Source organism: Apteryx mantelli, chromosome 13, assembly GCF_036417845.1.
Source record: "Apteryx mantelli isolate bAptMan1 chromosome 13, bAptMan1.hap1, whole genome shotgun sequence".
Taxonomy (NCBI): Eukaryota; Metazoa; Chordata; class Aves; order Apterygiformes; family Apterygidae; genus Apteryx; species Apteryx mantelli.
In genome coordinates this window covers 25,245,295-25,265,581 of record NC_089990.1, presented here as the reverse complement: position 1 = coordinate 25,265,581, position 20,287 = coordinate 25,245,295, and the positions used below count along the sequence as shown (strand labels likewise).

The 20,287-nt window shown below is 50.0% G+C and overlaps 1 protein-coding gene across 7 annotated transcripts; it reads right to left on the bottom strand.

Annotated features, from left to right (window-relative positions):
- Positions 1-1,916: 1,916 nt before the first annotated feature.
- On the bottom strand, positions 1,917-17,812 carry LOC106496743 (hepatic and glial cell adhesion molecule-like). 7 transcript variants are annotated; one of them, XM_067304456.1, is made up of 13 exons: positions 17,742-17,812; positions 16,423-16,588; positions 13,138-13,192; positions 12,029-12,446; positions 10,467-10,808; positions 8,631-8,900; positions 8,166-8,282; positions 6,851-6,952; positions 5,905-6,027; positions 5,575-5,670; positions 5,165-5,257; positions 3,739-3,815; positions 1,917-3,245 (listed from the first exon to the last, which is right to left on the bottom strand). In XM_067304456.1, exons 4-13 carry the CDS (start codon positions 12,090-12,092, stop codon positions 3,225-3,227), a joined length of 1,305 nt encoding a protein of 434 aa, XP_067160557.1. In that variant the 5' UTR covers positions 12,093-12,446; positions 13,138-13,192; positions 16,423-16,588; positions 17,742-17,812; the 3' UTR covers positions 1,917-3,224. The 7 variants fall into 7 exon arrangements, with proteins under 7 accessions (XP_067160557.1, XP_067160558.1, XP_067160559.1 ...); XM_067304457.1 differs by lacking the exon at positions 17,742-17,812 and adding an exon at positions 17,075-17,309; XM_067304458.1 differs by lacking the exon at positions 17,742-17,812 and having other exon boundaries at positions 1,917-3,242; positions 16,423-17,312.
- Positions 17,813-20,287: the final 2,475 nt, after the last annotated feature.

Here is a 20,287-nt window from a genome sequence, read left to right as displayed (position 1 = left end):
CTTGTCTGCTAGCCCACGTCAGCACGCTCTCATCCAGCACACCTACTCATCGCCACAGTGCTTGCTCACACTGCTCAGGTCTGAGTTCCCTTTGAAGCTTGCGGAGCCCTGCAGCCTTTCACTGCTGTGATGAAGCTGGTTGCCATGGCTCCGTGGGGGGATTTTCTTTGCTGAAGTCTGTGGTACAGAGGTGACTTAGCTCTCAGCCACTGCTCAGTATGGATGTGATGTTGTTACAGCAAATGCTTTGAAGTAAATTTTAAACTGACCAATGCAGATAAGCAACCAATATGATTTTGCCATTTGTATGTATAGACCTTTCAAACCATGGTCAGAGATGTCATTGCTCAAGTAGTTTAAGCAGGAGAGGTTCAGGGTACTTCCAAGTACTTCTGGCTCACCACTCATCACAGAGGCAAGGAAATATTTACAAGGCTGGGGCCGGGAGCCTGCTTTTGCCCTTGTACGTATTAACCAAGTACAACTCCACAGGCAGGAAAGCTTTTAAGTCCTGTTCCTCTCAAGTGCCACAAGGCAGCGTGCCATTTGTCAGGAGCCTTGATCCGGGGATGGAGCTTCTACCTAGAACGAGGCACCCGGAGCAGAGCATGCAGCTTGTGGTAAGCACTGCTCTGGCCTGGGAGGGCTGCTGGGGTGTTCCCTGCCCTGGGGAGGTACTTTCTCTTGGAAAGTACATGGGTTTGATGTAATCCAGAGAATTGGTTTTAATTTCGAACGCCTCCATTGCACCTCTCAATCAGCATCCTAAACAAGCCATGCCTTGCCAGCATTTTATTTTCAACCAGGGCATTACACTGGTGGAGCAGCTCATGTGAGACTTCATATAGATTTTTGTGGGTTTACGACTGCTTCCAGCAGCAGCTCTGACTGAACTGAGCAGTTGCTTGCTGAAGCCTAAATGCCATCCAGGGGCCAGCCCTATCCTCTGGGAGCCTGGTGGGGGCTTTGCTGTTTAGGCTTTTATTGAGTCTGCCCTGGTACGTATTAAGCTCCTGCTTTCACTCTTCTGATCTGTTCATCTCTGGCGATGCGTGAGGCTCCTGGGCTGTGCCTGGAAGTGGGAAGGAACCGGGGAGGGGGGTGTTTCCTTGGTGCTTGGCTCAAGGTGTCGGGGTCCTGAGGACACTAGTTGGCCTTAATTGCCCTGAACAGCTTCCTGTGGGGCCCCCACCCCATGCACCCATGGGCCCAGGAGCCCCATATCAGCTCAACCCTGGGCCTTCGGTCCTGGCCTGAGCTAAGTTCTAGCAGTGCCAGTCTCCTGCTCCGCCACCACCTTGCCGTGGCTGTATCAGTGCTGCAAAGTGACCCCTGTGCCCTAAGTGCAACGGGGGACAGAGCTGTGAGGGAGGGCGCTGGGTCCAGCCTGGCGCATGTCTGTGGGGCCAGGGGATGCCCACAGTGCAGCGGCGGCTGTAGTCGCATGTCACATTTAGAGAGCTGGCTGCAGTTGTATTTGCGTGTCAGTCTTCGCTGATGCCACCATGAGATTTCGATGGGGGAGACGGAGCCTCTTCCCTGGCTTTGTTCTAAGATCTGCAGCCCCCTCCTTGCTCAGTGGCTAGGAAAAAGCAGGTCTTACACATACAAGTTGCAGAGTAAGAAACCAACTTCTTTACAAAACAGCGTTCCCCTTTCATCAATTTAAAAGGGCTCTAGCACAGGGGGGACTGAGGGCCAGGTGGGGTAGAGGCAGTTGTGGTCACAGGCTGCTTAGGGGGCAAGTGGAAACTGCAACAAAGCCATAAACGCAAACCTGGGCAGAGTAACCCTCATGAAAGCTGGTCAAACTTGCCATGGTAGGAACTAGCCCCAGACTGGGGTGTAAATACAGGTTAGTGAATAAGATAGAGGTTTCTTTCATGTTAGGAAGCAGATGGAGTTACAAATGGAAGTCCACAAATTAAATACATTTATTAGAGCAGCTGTAACTAAGAGAGGAAAAGAGTAGTGTAAGGTTATTTCCAGTTTTTACAGATGAACACTTTTCACAGCAGACCTCCCATACAAAGATTAAAAAAAAGGAGAACCTTGACAGAACGTGCTTCAACTCCAGCTAAAATACTAAAACCCGGAAAGGATGGAGACAGCTGAAGGCCACATCATGAATGCAAAGTCAATTAAGAGGCACTTGGATGGAAAATTGTCTAAGGCCAGTCTAGTTCGGGGATGCTTTAAAATAAAAAACCCCACCCAAGACAGCGAATAAGGCACATACAGACTGTGATGGAGCTGTTTTTCCTAGTCATCCACCCCAAAGGCTAGTTATTCTTCCCAAAGCAACAAGTCTGGAGCACAGTGTCATGGGCACGCATGGAGGAGCTGGTCAGCAAATGAGAAAGGTGAGGAGCAGGCGTATGATGCATGCACAAGGGAACGGACTAAGTTTTCTGAGGCGGGCGGTAGCACACAGGGCGGCTCACCTTGCAAAACTGAGTACAACACAGACCAGAGGGGAAGATTTCATCACACAGGTGAGAGGCTGTGAGCCAGGGAAGCGCTGGCCTAGCTGTGCCATGATGCCCTGCAGAAGGCACAAATCCGAGGGCAGTGCGAGGGCCTGCCTTCGCACGCGGCAGCAAGGGCGGCAAGAACAGCTGTCCTCAAGAATTAACAGCCTGACTCATTTCTTTAAGGAGGGAGTTACATTCATCAGAGGCACAAAAGGGAGATAGCGCAGCACACACATGCAGCAACACCAAAATCATGTACGCAGCGCTGGGCAGAGCTCTGCTGAAACTGAAACAGGCCAAAGTTAAAGCTTCAGGAGCAAAAGCGCAGGGAGGGCGAATCAGGCAGTAGGGAGTCTCAGCAGCACTTGGGGAATGTGGTACCCGATTCCTTCATATTATGATAAAACTAACCAGGAAGGCAGCTGAAGCTGACAGCAAAAGAGTAAATCACTTTTAGTAACTGTGAAACTGCTTTTGCTGCAGTGGAGGTCAGGGAGGGTAGTGGTAGAAAAAATATCAGGTGTGACCTGGAGCTGTAGTGAGGAGATCAGGCTGGTAACGTTTTGCCAAATGTTTATACCAGAAGCATTGCCCAGCTAGTGCTAGGGTACAACAGCAGCTTACAGTTGGCTTGTTATAAATGGCATTTTTTCCAGCTCCCTGGGGCTCCTTCCTGCTGCCTGTGGTGCATGAGCAGAGCTTTCCGGCTGCTAGAGGGATGACTCGTTACTCCGCTTCCTGATTTGGTCCTCAGAGTTCTTCCTGCACCTGCTAAAAAAACACATGGGACTGTACCCTGCGTGCTCACCCTGCAGTGACTCCGACTTCATCCATGGAGGTGTCCAGCCCAGCCACAGGGGATGTGGCCAGCCAGCCGGTTCCTGGTGACTAGCTGGTAGCAAGATGCTTGGTCAGGGAGCTGCCTCAACAAGCGCTTGCTCATCTGGCCGTACACAGATGCTGCCATGTCCCATAGGACTGAGCTGAACTACTACCTCTGGTCACCATCAGGCTAGTTTTGTGCCCACCCAAAGCTGCCAAGATGAGGACAAAGCCTATACCGTTCTGCAGGAAGGCAGAAGGACACTTCCTTGCAAATATTTCCAGCAACAACTGCTAGAGGAGATCAAACAGTTTTTTACCTGTAGCTCAGAGCTTGTGGCAGCCCCACATTAATCAAGAGTTTAATGTAAAGTAAGTAACAGATTTACAATAGCTTAGGAAAGAAGAAATTCAAAATGGCCTGTTAATAGCAGTGAGTTACCGAGGTTGTCATGCCCTGTGTGACATGGGTGACCCGCCGGTTTTCCATCTTCCTCTCCTTCTTTTCATTCTTGTGATCTGCAAATAAAGGAGAGGCCAAATAGCTCTTGCCACTTCGGTTTCCCAAAACAGTCAGGCATTTTAGCCAGCACCTCACACTTCATGAGACATGTGAATGAAATCTGACTGCAGAGAGAAATGGAAATTGGAGCCTTTCACTTGGGCTAAGCTCCTCTGTTTCCAAAACCAGGAGATCCTTGTTTTGGAGGGACAGCAGAGAGGAGAGCAAGAACGAAGCAGGGAGAATGGACTTCTGTCTATGGACAACTTCCTCATTTGCAGGCTGCCCCAACTAGTTACATGGCTCTAAACTGGCTTCCTTTGGGTTTACTGATTCTGTGCGGTGTTTCCTATATTTCAGGCTCTGAAACGCACAGAAATGCACTCTGTGGAAGTATGATATTCTCCTCTCAATCTTCTAGAGGGCTCTCCTTCCCCTGAGAAACTATGGGTGATGCCAAGGGCTAAGCCAGCACTTTCAGGAAGCCCAAAAGCCATACAGGGTGCAGGTTACTCCTCAGGCCGTTAGCAAGGCAGGCACTGCCACAGATCTCCTGAGTGAGGAGGAGAGCAGAAGGGGGTCTTCTGAAAGGACTGGGATGTCCCCTAAGACTGAGACACCACATAGCCTGTGCAGGGGAAGACAAATGCAACTGCTAATCATGCGAGCCAGGGGATTCTTGTGGAAAGGCTACAGAAACCAGAAACTCCAAAGCAGGAGCTGGAGAAACACGTGAGACATGGAAAAGCCTCCCTGATCTCTTCCCTCCCACCCCGGAGCTTGAGGCTTGGAAAATGAACTGAATGAACTCCATCTGCAAGAAGCAGTTTTTACTGGAACAACTGGTCAGCTGCCCTGAGGAGTCATTATACATTCCCAGACACACTCCTGGCTGTTCAAAACAGTTCTTTCACTTTCAAACCCTGCTGTAGCTGAGGTTTTTGGGACAGAGTATGGCTATTGCCAGGGAAAGCAACAGCAGCGTGTTCTGGAGAAGTAACTCACTTTCCAGAAACTCCTACGTGACCATCCGTGGGCAAAGCAAAGGTGTTGGCAAGGACCGGCAGATAGAGACCAGTGCCCTACTGTGCCTTTCCTAAAAGGCTGGACATCAAACTACCATCAGCGCTGGCTCCTCAGCTGCTTTAGACAATCCCACTCTCAGCAGGGTCAAAGGCCTGCCCCCCCCCCCTTTTTTTTTTTTAACTAAAAGCATCTTTCCTCAAGATCCACTGCCAGGCTCTGATCACTGCCAGCATGGCCGGAGCAGGGGAGGGATGACAGCTGAGAGTAAGCATCTGGCAAGTGGCCAGAGCAGTTAATTAGGATCACGCAATCACTGGAAGGAAACCACGAGGCTACGTACACCATAGGAAGAAGGCCAGCAGCACAAACAGGGCTACTGCAGCAGCAAGGACGAAGCTGGCTGTCAGATCAACAGGCTTCGAGCAGCCTCGCTCTGCAGAAGAGAAAGTGAGAACTGGTCAGTGTTTGGCCCTTTGGCCAACATCCCTCTTGAACGCTTACATGGCCTGAATTTAATCCAGAGCCTTCCTATGAAACAGAGAGGAGAATCCATAGGTCACTACCACCAAAGACTGTGTTAACTACAACAAACCTTAGAGTTGCCTTCTTGCAGGGCCAGCTGTGCAAAGCTACCTAAGGACGCTCTCTGGCTTGGATGACGTGAGCCTCAGGCTTGCCAATCCCTCCCAGGTATCCCCACAGCGAAGGCAAGCAAGGGATGGAGCGGTATAAACCTGGGCCACCACTTACCATGGAGCTGTTGGATATTGTGGAGCAGGAGGCTGGTGAACAGCACGAGGACAATCACTACAGTGGGGGTTGCAGTGTCCAGGATGACATGGTACCCTAGAAGAGGAGAAAACTACTGACAGATGAGACAGAAATGCAGAAGGGATACAGGCTCACACTCGGAGGAAAAGAGCTTTGGTGGGCAGGCAAGCAAGCCATAGCCAATGTCTCCAGATTTGCACCATTAGATGCACACCAGGTCTCTCCCGGCAGTGAAAAATTGCAGAGTTTACTCTTAGACTCTTAACAGGCCTTTTCTGTCAGGGGTTTAGATCCTAAACAGCAACTCACATTTTTTGGTCTTGAAATGGATGAGAGCTGCTGGTCTGCACACCAGTGTTGCTGTGTGGAGGGCAGTTGTTATTATCGTAGCAAAGAGGAAAAGCCCAAGCAATACGAAGGCAGCAGATGGACCTGTGGGAGGCAGAATTAAACCAGAACTTAAGACTGAAATGCTTTTTCTGGCTGAGGTAGTGGTCTGAGAAAAAGACGGGGAAAGTTTGCTTCTTAGCAATCTTGCAAGAAATCATTGTGCCTTTAGTGCGGGATCTGTTGCCCAGTGCCATACGGCAGAATTTGCCTGGGCATCAGGAAAAGGACTGCAGTGAAGAAGTGTCCTATGACCTAGGGATGTGGCTGCCAGCAGCGCTGGCTCAGCACTGCTGGCCAGGGAACTACATCCTACACCTGATGACAGTTTCATCCTGGGCGCTGATTGCAAGCAGCACTTTTTATAAATGATACCCTACAGATAACATGCAGACAGTGCCTTTCTTTCAACAGAGAACAGGGAGAAGGCTCAAGTGTTTCAGGTTTTTTTCGTTTGTTTGTCTTAACATCTGTTTGCATGACAACTAGGTAGCCTCAGCCTAGAAGAGGGAAGAACTGGCTAAGAAGTACTTGGATATGCTGGCCAGCTTTAGAACAGCTGGGCTTCATGTTGTTCATCCAAGGTCCCTAAAGGACTGGTGGAAGTGGTTTCAAAGCCACTTTTTCATCTTTGAGAAGTCCTGGAGAAGGGATAGTAGTACTTGGAGAGCACAAAAAGAACAACGTAGCACTCAGGTTTTAAAGGAGCAGAGAGGGAGGAGTCTGGAGACAGAGCAGTGAACTCTAACTTCAGTTTCTCTAAATCAAATACCACTAGATCAAAGATGCTACCTTGAAAACAAAGATGAGAAACCAAAGCACTAAAACCCCAGTCAGACTAAGTGAATGAGTCACAGTGAGATCCTACCTTCTTGCTGCATCCAGACGATAGAGGTGGCAAGCAGGAGAAGAGAGGAGACACACACCAGTCCTTGGATGGGCGCAGTCATCCATCTTCTCACTTTCTTTCCTAGGAAAAAGGCAAACACACCCTAGCGAGAGATCATAACCACACAAGCAGCAGCAATGGTGCAGCCTGCAAAGGGAAGGTGAACATGAAGCACAGGTTTTCTTTGTGCAGAATTTAATTTTTATGACATTAAAAACAAAAAACAAAAACAAAAGAGAAAACCTGGTGAACTTCAGAGTGCTTTGTTTGATTTCAAAGCAGCCACGAGAAATCAGCCAGATTTGGGATCGTTCCATTCTGAATCAGACATCAATTCCATCTAGTAAGACAGACTTTACAACACATCTGCCCAGTTTCTGCCTCCTGTAATAACCTGACAGCTGCTGGATTTCCTCTGGAGACCCCTTTCATTGGGAAAGGTCCACATGGCACAAGTTCTGGTCACATACAGCAGGCATGGAGAACTCCTCCAAAGAGACTATCCCCAAAGGCAAGAACTAACACCACAGCTTTCAAATGTCATCAGCGTAACATTAAGAGATAAATACACATGGGACAACTTCCCTGACAGTTGGAGGACTTCCCCTCTGTTCTCCAGATGGCCTCTGCTGTTCTTGGGACTATTCTTGGTGGGCAGAAGAGCATATTAGCAGGTTACAAAAAGTGTGTGTGGGAGGACTTGCAGTTGGCTATGTCTTTAGGTTTGTTTTCTGTTGACCAATATGCATGTTTTTACTGAAGTACCCATTTTAACTTGTAAGCTTCTTGGGACATGGATCTACAGCAGTATGTCAAGTCATGACCAGTGTGCTTGGTCACTGAAACCCGTGCTCTTTGACACAGCACACGATCTTTAGTCAGCTCTAAGTACCTTCCAGTGGGAAGGCTTTTCCCATGTAGGCTTTGATAATCTCCAAGTCCTGCGCTTTTTATTTCTTCCTAAGAATGTCCAAGGGACAGGAGAGGAATGATTTGTATATTTGGTAATGTGGTATTTTCGAGTGGCTCCACTTTCCAAAAACCATTTGGGGTGAACTATTTCTCGGAAGTTGTTTCCTTTGCAAGCTACAGAAACATAAGAAGGAACTCATGAACTGAGCACATTTCTTCACACTACTGAAGCATCAAAGACTGAAGTAGGAAGACAGGAGAGAAGGGGTTTTGGCTAAGGCTTTCTACTGTCATTCGTCCTGTTGCTCTGCAGAGAGAAAAGGGTTTAGTTTGGGGAACTCAGGTGCCGCCCTGCATACCAGGGCCCAGGCCTGACACTTACCAGGTCCTTGCTTCTCTGGCTGACAGAGCAGTACAACGAAATTAACTGCAGAGCCTACAGCAAACACCAGTGCAACAGCAGCCATTCTCAGGGCATGGTGTAGAGGAAGCGGGAGACCTGCAATGAAGCGAACAGTGAAATCCCACCACTGAGGACAGCTTAGAAACACAGAGAGGCTGTGGGTATCCCAGGAAACTTCAAAATGCTGGGAAACCTGTGGGAAGATTCCTGGGGCTTCCTTGCTTGGGAATGCCCATGAGCAACAGTTGCACCCTGCTGGGGCAGGGCAGACAAAAACAGACAAAGTGCTGGCAGCCGCAACTTGCTGCCCAGACAGGGAGAAGAAAGCCCAGGCCTGGTATGGCATGTAAATGCACAAAGCAAATCAGAGATCGCTGTCAGAGTCATGGGCGCAAGCTAGCTGACATTTAACGCATCAGCCAACTGCCAGGTAGCAACACTAACCCACCACAGTCAGGTTCAGCACTGCTTCCTTCCAGCTTATCACATTGCTGACATTGCAGGAGTAGGAGCCGCAGTCCGCCTTCTCCCCTTTCCCAATCCTCAGCACAGTGATGTTTTCAGAGAGCTGATAGCACCTTTCTGGGGAGAGAGGACGTCCCTCCTTCTTCCAGGAGATGGTATCCACTCTTCCTTTTGGCAGCACGCAGAGCAACTCGATGGGTGAACCTGCCAGGCTTGAACTGCACTGGAGTTCAGGTTGGGGCACAGGCTCTGAAAAAGAGATCGCAGAGTGGCAGTACTCCCAGGAGTGAGAGGCTTCCTTTACATTGCCTTTTTTTGGAACTGAGACATCTAAAACTAGCCCTTATTGAGCTGCAAAAGTGCCCAGCCCTGTGGGGAGTTAGCAGGCTCTTCCCTTCCTGATTATACCCCAGCTGGCTCAGTGCCCCAGTCAAGTCTGACGGGAGAGAAGATACTGCAGCAGCAGGGCAACATCTGCCAAGTTCACAGTGGAAAGTGAACATCCCAGTCCTTGCCGCCAAGCCACCCCAGGATAAACACTACCAGCCCACAAGGCCCTTGGAGATCAGGCATGGCATTCTGGGCCCAGGGATATGGACTCAAAAGAGCTGTGAGTTGAAGCTGCGCTGAAAAGTGATGACAAGGACTTTCCAGAAACTGTCTGCCTGGGGTGTCCTGGGAGGAAAGGACAGTTCCCACACAGGCAGTGATAGCTGGGAAGAAGAGGGTGGATCAAAGAAGCAATGTGACTCTGCCCAGCTGCCTGCATTTAAACTGGTCAAACTCATGGGCCAAAGCGCAGAGAAGCAAGCCTTGCGTGCTGGATACCCTTGCCATGTGCAAAAGGAGGGCTAACTCGCTGCCTCCACTAATGCCTAGGTACCTGCACCAGTCAGGGCTGCTATTAACTACATCTGGACTTCCACTTAATAGCAACAGCATGCTCGTTAGGTCCTTCTTCCCTGGGCAGGATGTCCTACGTGCAGTATGCTCACGTAGCAATGCTGAGCTCCATGAAAGGGCAATTTAAAACACGCTGAGCTCTCATTTCTGTTTATCTTTCAGGTAAGTTCAGAGACAGAGAAAGGCAAAATTTGTATGAAGGAAGAAGGTCTACAGACAGCCATGACCTGTAGTTACCCTGGGGAACTCCTGTGCGTTTTAGCGGGGAGCCACAGGAGAGCTGATCAGCCACGGCTATATGACAGATGCACCCTCCTGTGAAGAGTGTCCCTAAGTCTGGCTAACCTCACCATCTCTGATCCTGAAGAGGAAGGACAGCAACTTGTAAGGCAGCAGCTTATCCTGTGATTGCCTACCAAGGAGCTTCTGGTCCCAGTCCTGAGGGACCGGCCATGACCTGTGCCGGCAGGGCAGCTCCCAACTTCCTCAAATTATTACTGTGACAGTTGTTTTGTTTATCAAATATAAGCAGAAATAACCTCTCTGAGGGGATTTTTATGACATTTACTTCCCTGTTCATGATGAAACAATTAGATAAAAACAGAGCAGAAGATGAGCACCCAAGCCAGGCCAGAATGTGCCTCCCCGTCTCATTCACTCCGGGATGAAGGCACCATGCACCCCTACTTCTCCAAAAGGAAACTCAGCCCACAGCCTGACTGAGTCTCTAAACATCCTCTAGCATTTCCTCCCAACTCTTTTAGGGTCTCCAGTCTGTGTCCTTCAAGGCAGTGATGAAACCAGAAAGTCCTCCTCTATTCTGGTTACTGTTCCTTATATGTGGACTCTTCTGTCATACCAACTGTCAAATCTTTGTCCATGAAAACCATCCTCTCAACACGTTTGACTTACTGATAACTTCGAGGAAAGTTATCCTAGCTTTATCCTGCATCAGATCAACTGTTGCTTTATAGACCCCACTGTCTGTCTCTTGTAGCTTTTGCAAGAGAAGGGAGCCATTCTTTGGATAGAAAATCACTCTGCCTCGGTAAGCTGAGTAGATAGTTGGAGACTGTGAATCTGCGTAGTACTGCAGGATGAATTCAGGAGTGGTATTTTTTATGTATTCCCACTCAGTGAAGTTTACGTTCTTGATATCTGGCGCGTACAACAGCACAGAGGATCCTTCGGCTACAATTCTTCTTTCTGCAATTTCCATTGCTACAGAAGTCCACTGCAAAATCAAAAACAGATCTGGAGAGAGGAGAGATGTCAGAAAAGGATGAGTTAGTGGTGAAGCAAAAGCCAAAGGGCAATTTAAACTGTTTGTACAACATTTTTTTTTTTCCACAAGGTCCCAACTGTCTTCCTGAAGAACGTTATATCACATGTCTGACTTCCTTCCTCCTTTTTTATGAGTAAAACTGTAAAATGTTTGTGCACATGTTATGTAGATGCTTGCTAGCTGGTTAAGATGATTCCTTGCCCTTTGGAATGAAAACAATGGGAATCTTAGCCCCTTAGGATTTTTCTGCACATTGTAAGCTGCAAACAGGGACCGTGCAGCTTCACCCTTGCATCTTGAGTTGTTCCCTCAGCACCAGAAAGAAACCACCTTGCTTGGAAAACAAGCCATGAAATGCACTTTGTTGGGACTGCTTAGACCTGGCTGCTAAATATCTGGCCTCTGAGATCTCACCTTTGTGAACACTGTGAAACCTATACTCATGTTCAGTTCACACCTCACCAAGCTCTGGGAGGGGGTTAAGTACTGCAGATCCAGTGCCCCTCACTTTGGCACCCGGAGACCACAGGTATCTGTGGAAAGTGCTAATTCTGCACATATTGACACACTTCCTGGCACTTTTGAGCCACACAACAGCTCTCTGGTGCAACTGCCAGGCAAATGAGCTGCTTTGAATATTCAAAGAAATCAGAAAAAGGCTCTTACATAAGGGCATTTGTCTTGAAAATGTTTTATATTTTCTGCAAAAGAACAGATGGGAAAATGAAGCTAATGTGGAGATCATTCTGTAAGCGTGACCCTGAAACACACCCTTGGCTGTACCAAATGGAGGCACATGTATCCTGCTGCAGAACTGCTGGCATAAAAGGCCTCAGCAAGCAAAAAGTCACATCCACCAGGTCCAGCCCCCAAACCTGCCCAAACTACCATTCTGGAGCTGCTTTTAGCACATTTAAAAGGTTAGACTGGTTGCTAAAGAAGTACTGAAAGGAAACCTGAGTGTGGAGGAAAGATGAAGGAGAGGAGGCTCGGAGATACTCACAGGAGGGTACCAGAGGATACATCATGGTTGGAGAGTAGAGAAGGAAACTGCGGTGACCTTGGAGAGACTCACAGGAAAGCAATCCTTAGGCATGCAATAGAGGACCACTGCCTTGTAAGAGGTGGCAGTAATACCCAGGTACTGTGATGCTGAAGCATTTGAGATCATTCGGAGGGAGGCACCTGCCCTGAGCAGCCTGCCACGCTGTAACACTCAGCCAGGAAGCTAGGGATGGCTCCCTGGGGCCCATGCCTTCAGCGAGACCGCCACAGCCCAGAGAAGTGATGCAAAGAGAGCACAGAAATGCTGGAAACGCATGCTCTCAAACTCCCCGGGGTCCGGAAGAGCAGGAGGGCTGCTCTGCAGTACCTGGTGTGTGGCACAGGCTGAACGAGGGGCGTGTGAAACGCACTCAACGCGCGAGTCCCCCTCTGAACCAGGGCACCAGCCTTGTACTCACAGCCTGTGACAGCCAAGTAGAGTGGCGTCAACATGGTATAGACCTGCGGGCACGTTCAAACCAGCAAGAGGAAGTGCAGCAGGGATAAGTGCATTCTGCAGCAACCTGCCCCGGGGAGGACCATGGTAGGCATGACAGGCCGGCCTGTGACAACACCAAGAAAAGCGCCATCAGCATCTGCCACACGTGCGACGCTCAGGTTGAGCAAGGAGAAAGCTACTCAGCGCAGTGCCTGGGGAGCCTCATCCTTTCCAGCTCAGGGAAATGAGCCTAGTCATTTCTGCGTTCAGCTTAGAGCACTGATTTGCCCTGGTGATTAGAAAAAGAAAGATCTGCCAGAGACAAACAGCGCTGATATTTGATGGCGACAAGACCTGCGTGGGAGGAGCAGTTATTTATAGGGGAGGGGGGGCACGTGCACTTGGTGACTTTCTGCAGCCCTTCTCCCACGCTCGCAGCACCCACAACTGCAGCTTTACAATGCTAGCAAGTCCAGCTCTGCCTCCTCCTTGTAGTATCCATTTACGGACCCACTGGCCATGAAATCGCCCATTCCTGCTTGCATTTACTTCCACAGGTATAATATTTTTTTTTTGGCAGTGGGACTCTTTTTTTGGCAGAGGGATTTCAGTGCCCTGCAGTTAAAATTAAGACTAGGGCTAGAGTCCTGTTTTTTTAACTAACCCCTAGGCTGGGACCGGAAAAGGTCAAGATTTTACATAGTCTACTTTAGAAACGAGATGGGGGCTGGTAGGGGGAACTGCACGACTTTGCCTCTTCTCATGCAGAGGTCAGGAACTGCAGTTAGGCTGAGCCCAGTTCAATGAGACATTACCTCCCAGCAGCATCCAGCTTTTTTCCATAGGTTCTCACAAACAGCGGATCAGCATCTGAAAGGAAAGGCATTCCAGGGACTTAAGGAAAGGCATTCCAGTGACTCGCGATTCTAAACCACAGTGCAGTTTAAAATAAAAACCACACTTACAACAAAAGGAAAAAAGAAACACCCCAAGCCCGGACAGACATAGTTTTTAGTTGTGTGATAAGCAGGCAAATGCTAAATCTCACCAACTAACCCAGCTCTAGGCTAGCAAAAACTACAACAGCACAGGCTGAAAACAATTCCTGGAAAATCCTCCTGGGAGCTTCGAACTGCAGCTTGCAAACAGGGAGCTGCACATTTGCTGGCCGACCCAAACTGCTCACCCTGGACCAGTCCCAGCAACTGCCCAGCCCAGTGTCCTGCCTCCAAGAGCGGCCAAAACCGGAGGGAAGAGAATAAAGCTTTATTCTGCCCTGGAACGGTGACCTACAGCCCAGGGACGTCCCCGCAGTCAGAAGCATTGACAGCAGGTCCCTTCGTTTCTGCCTTGCCAAAAAGAATTAACAAAAATAACACTTCAGAGAAAAATCACCCGAGTCAAGGCCCCAGGCATGGCTTCTGTGCAGCTAAAAAAACAGCCCATCTGAGATAGAGAGGCTGCTACAGGCATTAAAGGTACATTTACATATGTAAAGTTTTCTATTTGAATATATTCAGTGCCTAGGCTCCATGTCTGGCTTCAGGCTGTCTGCAATGATGGAGCCTTACTTGCTTGGAGAGTGTTTTGCAATTAACTCTTTGCTGTGCCCTTCCTAGGTCAGCAGGCATTTGGAGTACATTAAAAAATGGTAATTTATGTCACAGCATTTGCTCATAGCTAATGTTTTATTTGTTCGTTAGCCAAAAGGTCAATTGCAAGTGGAGAAAAGGCAGGAAATTTTATCTTCTTTCCCCCTGCAAAATGCCTGAAATCCTGTAGGAGAGTTTGGGATTGGGACCGGTGTCGATGCCTTTTTTGACCATTTTCTCTGGTATTCTCTCACATACAGCTGTTTGGCCAGGAAATGGTTGTGACTTTTTACAGGGAGGTAAAAATTATTTTCTATTTCATAGTTTGCCAGGCTATGTTAGGAAGCTTAGAACAACAGTTGTGGGGAGACCGGACACCATTTATAATCTATAGAGACAGAGAATTTCCTTTTTCCAAGCAAATCCAAATCTGTGCGGAAATGCTCTTCTCACGCAGTGCAATTGGGTACAACAGTCTCTGGCGCACCACTGCTTGGCTCCCCTTTCATCTACAGTGAGGGGCTCCAGGCTCGCAGCCTGCCCCAGAACATGGAAAATAATGCGTGTTTGAAAGGAGGGCATGCAACACAGCTCCCCATCCAAGTGCTGCTGCTCTTTTAAAAAATTAATTCTTCAGCCTCCTACTTTATACCCTCCAACAACGGACAAAAACTTCCTCAGATTCCCGACTGGAGGAACGGATGAGAGCCTTTGGGTAAAGAAATGCCTATTTAAGTCAGGGCGTTGATTAAATCGAACTACAGTGATGGCAGAGTATTTTATCAGCTCTTCAAGAGAAACTCTCGTCTTACACAGGTATAACACAGGTGAACACTTGCAGTCTGAAAGGAGGCCGTAAACAGGAAGAAATGCTTTTTCCGCCGGGGTGGCGGTGGTGGTATTTTCAAAAGTTTTAACTAAAACTTACACTAACAGCGATAGGAATCAGACCCACAAAGACACGCATGCTTAAGGCTACAACGTTTCTCCTTTGGTCTGTGGCATCTCCTCTATGTTTTGTTATCTTTGATATTTATGAACTCCACATGGAAAAGCTTACCAAGGCAGAAGCACAAATAGCAACACTGTAGACTGCTGGTATTTTACAAAGAGGCCTTTTTAAGGAATGTTTGATGACCTTCACTACAAAGTATTTATTGTGCCCACTGCTCATCAGCCATAGGAAACACATCACATGCACTTCAGACTCTCGTCCAGCTTTTCACAGGGATGGGATGTGTATCAGATGTTTTCCAGCTGCTAAAAGAGCTTGTTATGTGGCTGATATTACCAAGGCCCCAGACATCAAATAAATATGCTGTTGTTTCTGCACAAGAATCAGAACGAAGAAGGCGGCTGTGTCCACGCGCAGCACGGGAGAGGGCTCCTAACGCCTCTCTGGGAGGTGCTCAGGGAGCAGCAACGCCTGAGCCCGACATCGGTCAGCAGCGCGCCCCGAGAAACGCTCTGCGTTTGCTGCGACTCCCTTCTACTCCTACGCTGGTTTGCATGCAATTTAGAGCTGTCTGTGTCTAAAATTAAACCAGAAAACAGGCTTTGTTTGCACTTTGTTTGTTCCGCAAGCAGAAGCAGCAGCTGTACGAGAGAAAAACCAACCGCCATCACCACGAGCACACGTGTTCCTGACCTCCTTCTGTTCTGGGGCCTTCGGTAACACCATCTTGCAGGCACCCATGTCGCCACACTAAGAAAGCAAAGAAAAACAGCCCAAGACGAGGCGCGTTCACTATTGCCGCTTGCCAAACACCAGCGGGGGAGCTCCCAGGCTGCGCACTCTCCAGACAAGGGCTGTTGAGGCTGCCTGGCCCCAGGCAGGATGGGGCCGCTCCGACACTGAATTTACCTGGAAGCAGGTAAACTAAACAAGCGAGGCAACCGGGCTTCCTACAGTAGGGTGCTACGTCCTCCTAAATAACACATCAGTTTGAGTGAGAAATCATTAAAGGCAGCCCTGCATGTACTTTCCTCTGGCCTTCTACACTGCTAATATTGTAGTAGGAAGAAATAAAAGGTAGGTGAGATTTGCAAGGACATACATCAACTCCCCTCCCAGGGAGTGCGCGCGCGCGCACACACACACACACACACACACACAGAGCCGGTGGTATCAGCTGACACTTGTCTTTGATAAAACATAACAGAAATGTTGTGGGCAAATACTTTTTTTGTCAACAACCAGAGGTGGCAAAATTGGGCTGCAGTACAGGTTTTGCACGTGCACATGCTCCTTCTGCTCTTATTTAAAGTCCTTACTATGAGTCTTGCAGCAAGATTATGGAGAACGGTCTATAAACTTTCCAGACTAGAAAAAAAATATGCATATCATCGCACAGCTTCAGAAGATTAAATATCAGCTTAGCAAATATGAAACCTTGCTCTGAGAGAAGCCTAAGTCTGCTCTCTCTCCCTAATGTCTGCTCAGGCATGGTAAAAAGAAGGTGGAACTGATGACAAACACAGGAAAAAAAAATGGAAAATGGTACTCACCAGTAACGATCAGCACTGAAGAAAGAAAAAAATATATTCAGACAAAAACCATGTCTTCCATAAGCAGCTGAATTGTGAAGGAGCACTATTTTCCACAAGAACACAAAATTTGGCAACCTATCCTTTTAAGTCCACAGTAAGCTAGTGCTCATAACGGAAGGGAGAGCTGCCAAAATAAAAGTAGCTGGTGTACCAGTCATTTTCAGAAAAGCAGGTTTACGCGAAATTGCAACTCTGAATAACCAAGGGGTCTTCCCTCCTCCTAAATGCAGATGTTCTTTGCATGCTATGACCAGGACAGGCAAACTAAGCTCAGCAGCAAAGATGGAGATTTCAGGGAGCAAGTATGCAAAATCACATGTGCCAAAGACCTCCAAAACAGACCATGAGCGCTGTGATGAGCTCCTCCATGGGCGAGGGGACTTCAGTCAGGCACCAGCCCATTCCCAACCCGCATGCAAAGCAGCTAGCACTGCTGATGGCCTGCGGGCTCGCTGGGCTCAGCAAGCAGTGGCTGGAAAACTGACGGCAAAGGGAAAAATGGTCTCTAAGCAGCTCTGTAACCAGGCTGGAGAAGGGGGGAGCGCAGCCCCCCACTCCGGCCAGCCCCACGGGCAGCGATGGCGGTGGGAAGAGGCCTGGCTGGACAAACCTGGGTGGCCGAACCGTCGTGCAGGAAGGTGCAGCGTGTGCTGCTGGTGATACAAGTGACTGGAGAACCGTTCCAGAGATGCGTGCAAGCAAATAGCAGGGGAAGGGGGGGAGAGGGTATTGTTTATGTCTTGTATAAACAACGCCAGAAGGGCTTGCTCGGCTTACGAGTCTTCCTGCTAACATATTTCTTTAATACATAGGGGGGCTGCTTGGGGCCCGCTGGAAGGGGCCGGGAGGGGAGAGACGAGCCTGCAGAGAGGGGAGCTCGGATACCCACAGGGAAGGGCGTGTGCGGCCCCCCGCTCCCCGGGGCAGCGTGGGGGGCTCACCCCGGCTGCGACCCCATCCGCCCGGCCGCGACCCCATCACCCCGGCTGCGACCCCATCACCCCAGCCCCGGCCCCATCAGCCTGGCCGCGACCCCATCATCAGCCTGGTCCCATCCGCCCGGCCGCGACCCCATCAGCCCGGCTGCGACCCCATCAGCCCGGCCCCGGCCCCATCAGCCCGGCCCCATCAGCCCGGTCCCGGCCCCATCATCAGCCCGGCCCCATCACCCTGGCTGCCACCCCATCAACCCGGCCGCGGCCCCATCAGCCCGGCGTCGGCGCTGGGGCCAGGGAGCCCCGCGGGGGCGCGGCGCGGCTCCCCGCCCGCTCACTCACCTCGCGGCGGCCCCGGGCTCCCCGGGCAGAGCGGAGCCGCGGTGGCGCCGAGGCGGAGCCCGCGGCGGGGGCGGCGACGGCAAAGCAGCAGCCGCTGCGCGGCCCGGCGCCGAGCGGAGCGGAGCGGGGCCGCGCGCCGGCGCCGCGTCCGGCCGCCGTCGGTGCGCGCTGATTAAAGCCGACCCGCGGCCAAAAGGGTGCTTGCCAAAATAGAGCCGAGCTCCTCTCTCGATCCCTCCTTAGAGGATGGAGGAGGGGACCCGGCTTTGCACACCCCTCTGCCCCTGAATCATTGCCCTGGCAGCCAGCAAAGGCTTGGCTAAGGAAGCCCTTGTATGAGACCATCCATCATGGATGGGGAGCATCATGGCTGGTGTGTCGGGGAGGCCGTCCTCCGCACCGGATGAGCAGGAGGGAGATCACCACCCTGTCGGGGTGCCCCTAAAAGTGCTCCTGGGGAAAGGTGGTTTGAGGTGAGAAAGCTGAGGGTGATGGTCCATGTTATAGGTAAACGCAACAAATTGACAACCACTCGGGCCAGGTTGCATAAATTCCAATTTAATAGAATAATTGAGCAAGTCACAAGTAAGCAAAACAGCGCTGGGCGGCCGGGGAGTCTCCTGCTCCACCAACGGCGCGCGCAATCCCCCGCTCACAGTCCCCTTATATGCATGTAACTTCTGTGGTTGCGCCGGCTGTTGCTGGGGGGGGTCGGGATGAAAGCTGGGGTCTTCCTCTGCGTTGTACGTGGTGCCCTTCAGGTCGCGCGCATACATTTCACAATACAATATCGCTCTGCTGGCTCAGTACAATCATTGTGGTGATAGCCCGTACTTAGCACCTAGTTTCATGGTAAAATCACTTCACGAGTTGATAGCCCGTACTTAGTGCCTAGTTTCATGGTAAAATCACTTCACGAGTTGATGTAACAAATTATCACCTATCACAGTCCAGATTCTCCATGTGCCTCACATCTATTGACAAACCAAGATGACAAACCAAGGTTCAGCAGCACCTGAGCTGGGATTATATCTCAGCCCTTTTGTGGGAGCAGTAGTATCCACACACATTATACACTCACGCATCTCTATCTTTCTCCTCCTTTACCAGTATCATTCTCTCTTCCAGCGGCAGATGTTTGCACTTCATTCTGTGCTTAGCAACAAGAGCTTTGTTCCTGAGTGTTTGTCCACAGGAGGCAATACCTTTCCGTTAGGTGTCGGAAAAATTATATAAGCTTTCAGACAAATCATCCCTTCTTTTGGTCTCAAGGTGGAGTTGGCAGTTAAGACCACAGTTGCCACTTTAGTGCCTGTGCCAGCTTCACAGAATCACAGAATGGTTGAGGTTGGAAGGGACCTCTGGAGATCATCTAGTCCAACCCCCCTGCTCAAGCAGGGTCACCTAGAGCACGTTGCACAGGATCGCGTCCAGGCGGGTTTTGAATATGTCCAGAGAAGGAGACTCCACAACCTCTCTGGGCAACCTGGTCCAGTGCTCTGTCACCCTCACAGTGAAGAATTTTTTTCCCATGTTCAGATGGAACTGTCTGTGTTTCAGTTTGTGCCCATTGCCTCGCGTCCTGTTGCTGGGCACCACTGAAAAGAGTCTGACCCCATCCTCTTGACACCCTCCCTTTAGATATTTAGATATCTCCCCTCAGTCTTCTCTTCTCCAGGCAAAACAAGCCGAACTCTCTCAGCCTTTTCTCATAAGAGAGATGTTCCAGTCCCCTGATCATCTTTGTAGCCCTTCGCTGGACTTGCTCCAGTAGTGCCACATCCCTCTTGTGTGGGGGAGCCCAGAACTGCACAGAGTACTCCAGGAGTGGCCTCAGCAGGGCTGAGTAGAGGGGGAGGATCACCTCCCTTGCCCTGCTGGCAACACTCTTCCTGATGCACCCCAGGATACCATTGGCCTTCTTGGCCACAAGGGCACATTGCTGCCTCATGGTCAACCTGGTGTCCACCAGCACTCCCAGGTCCTTCTCCGCAGAGCTGCTTTCCAGCCCCCCAACCTGTACTGGTGCATGGGGTTATTCCTCCCCAGGTGCAGGACCCTGCACTTGCCTTTGTTCAACTTCATGAGGTTCCTCTCTGCCCACCTCTCCAGCCTGTCCAAGTCTCTTTGAATGGCAGCACAGCCCTCTGGTGTATCAGCCACTCCTCCCAGTTTTGTATCATCAGCAAACTTGCTGAGGGTGCACTCTGTCCCTTCATGCAGGTCACTGATGAATAAGTTGAACAAGACTGGACCCAGTACTGACCCCTGGGGTGGCGACGCTAGCTACAGGCCTACAACTAGACTCTCCACATCAGTGGAGCACAACCCTCTGAGCTCTGCCATTCAGCCAGTTCTCAAGCCACCTCACTGTCCACTCATTTAACCCACACTTCCTGAGCTTACCTATGAGGATGTTATGGGAGACAGTGTCAAAAGCCTTGCTGAAGTCTAGGTAGACAACATCCACTGCTCTCCCCTCATCTACCCAGCCAGTCATTCCATCATAGAAGGCTATCAGATTGGTTAGGCATGATTTCCCCTTG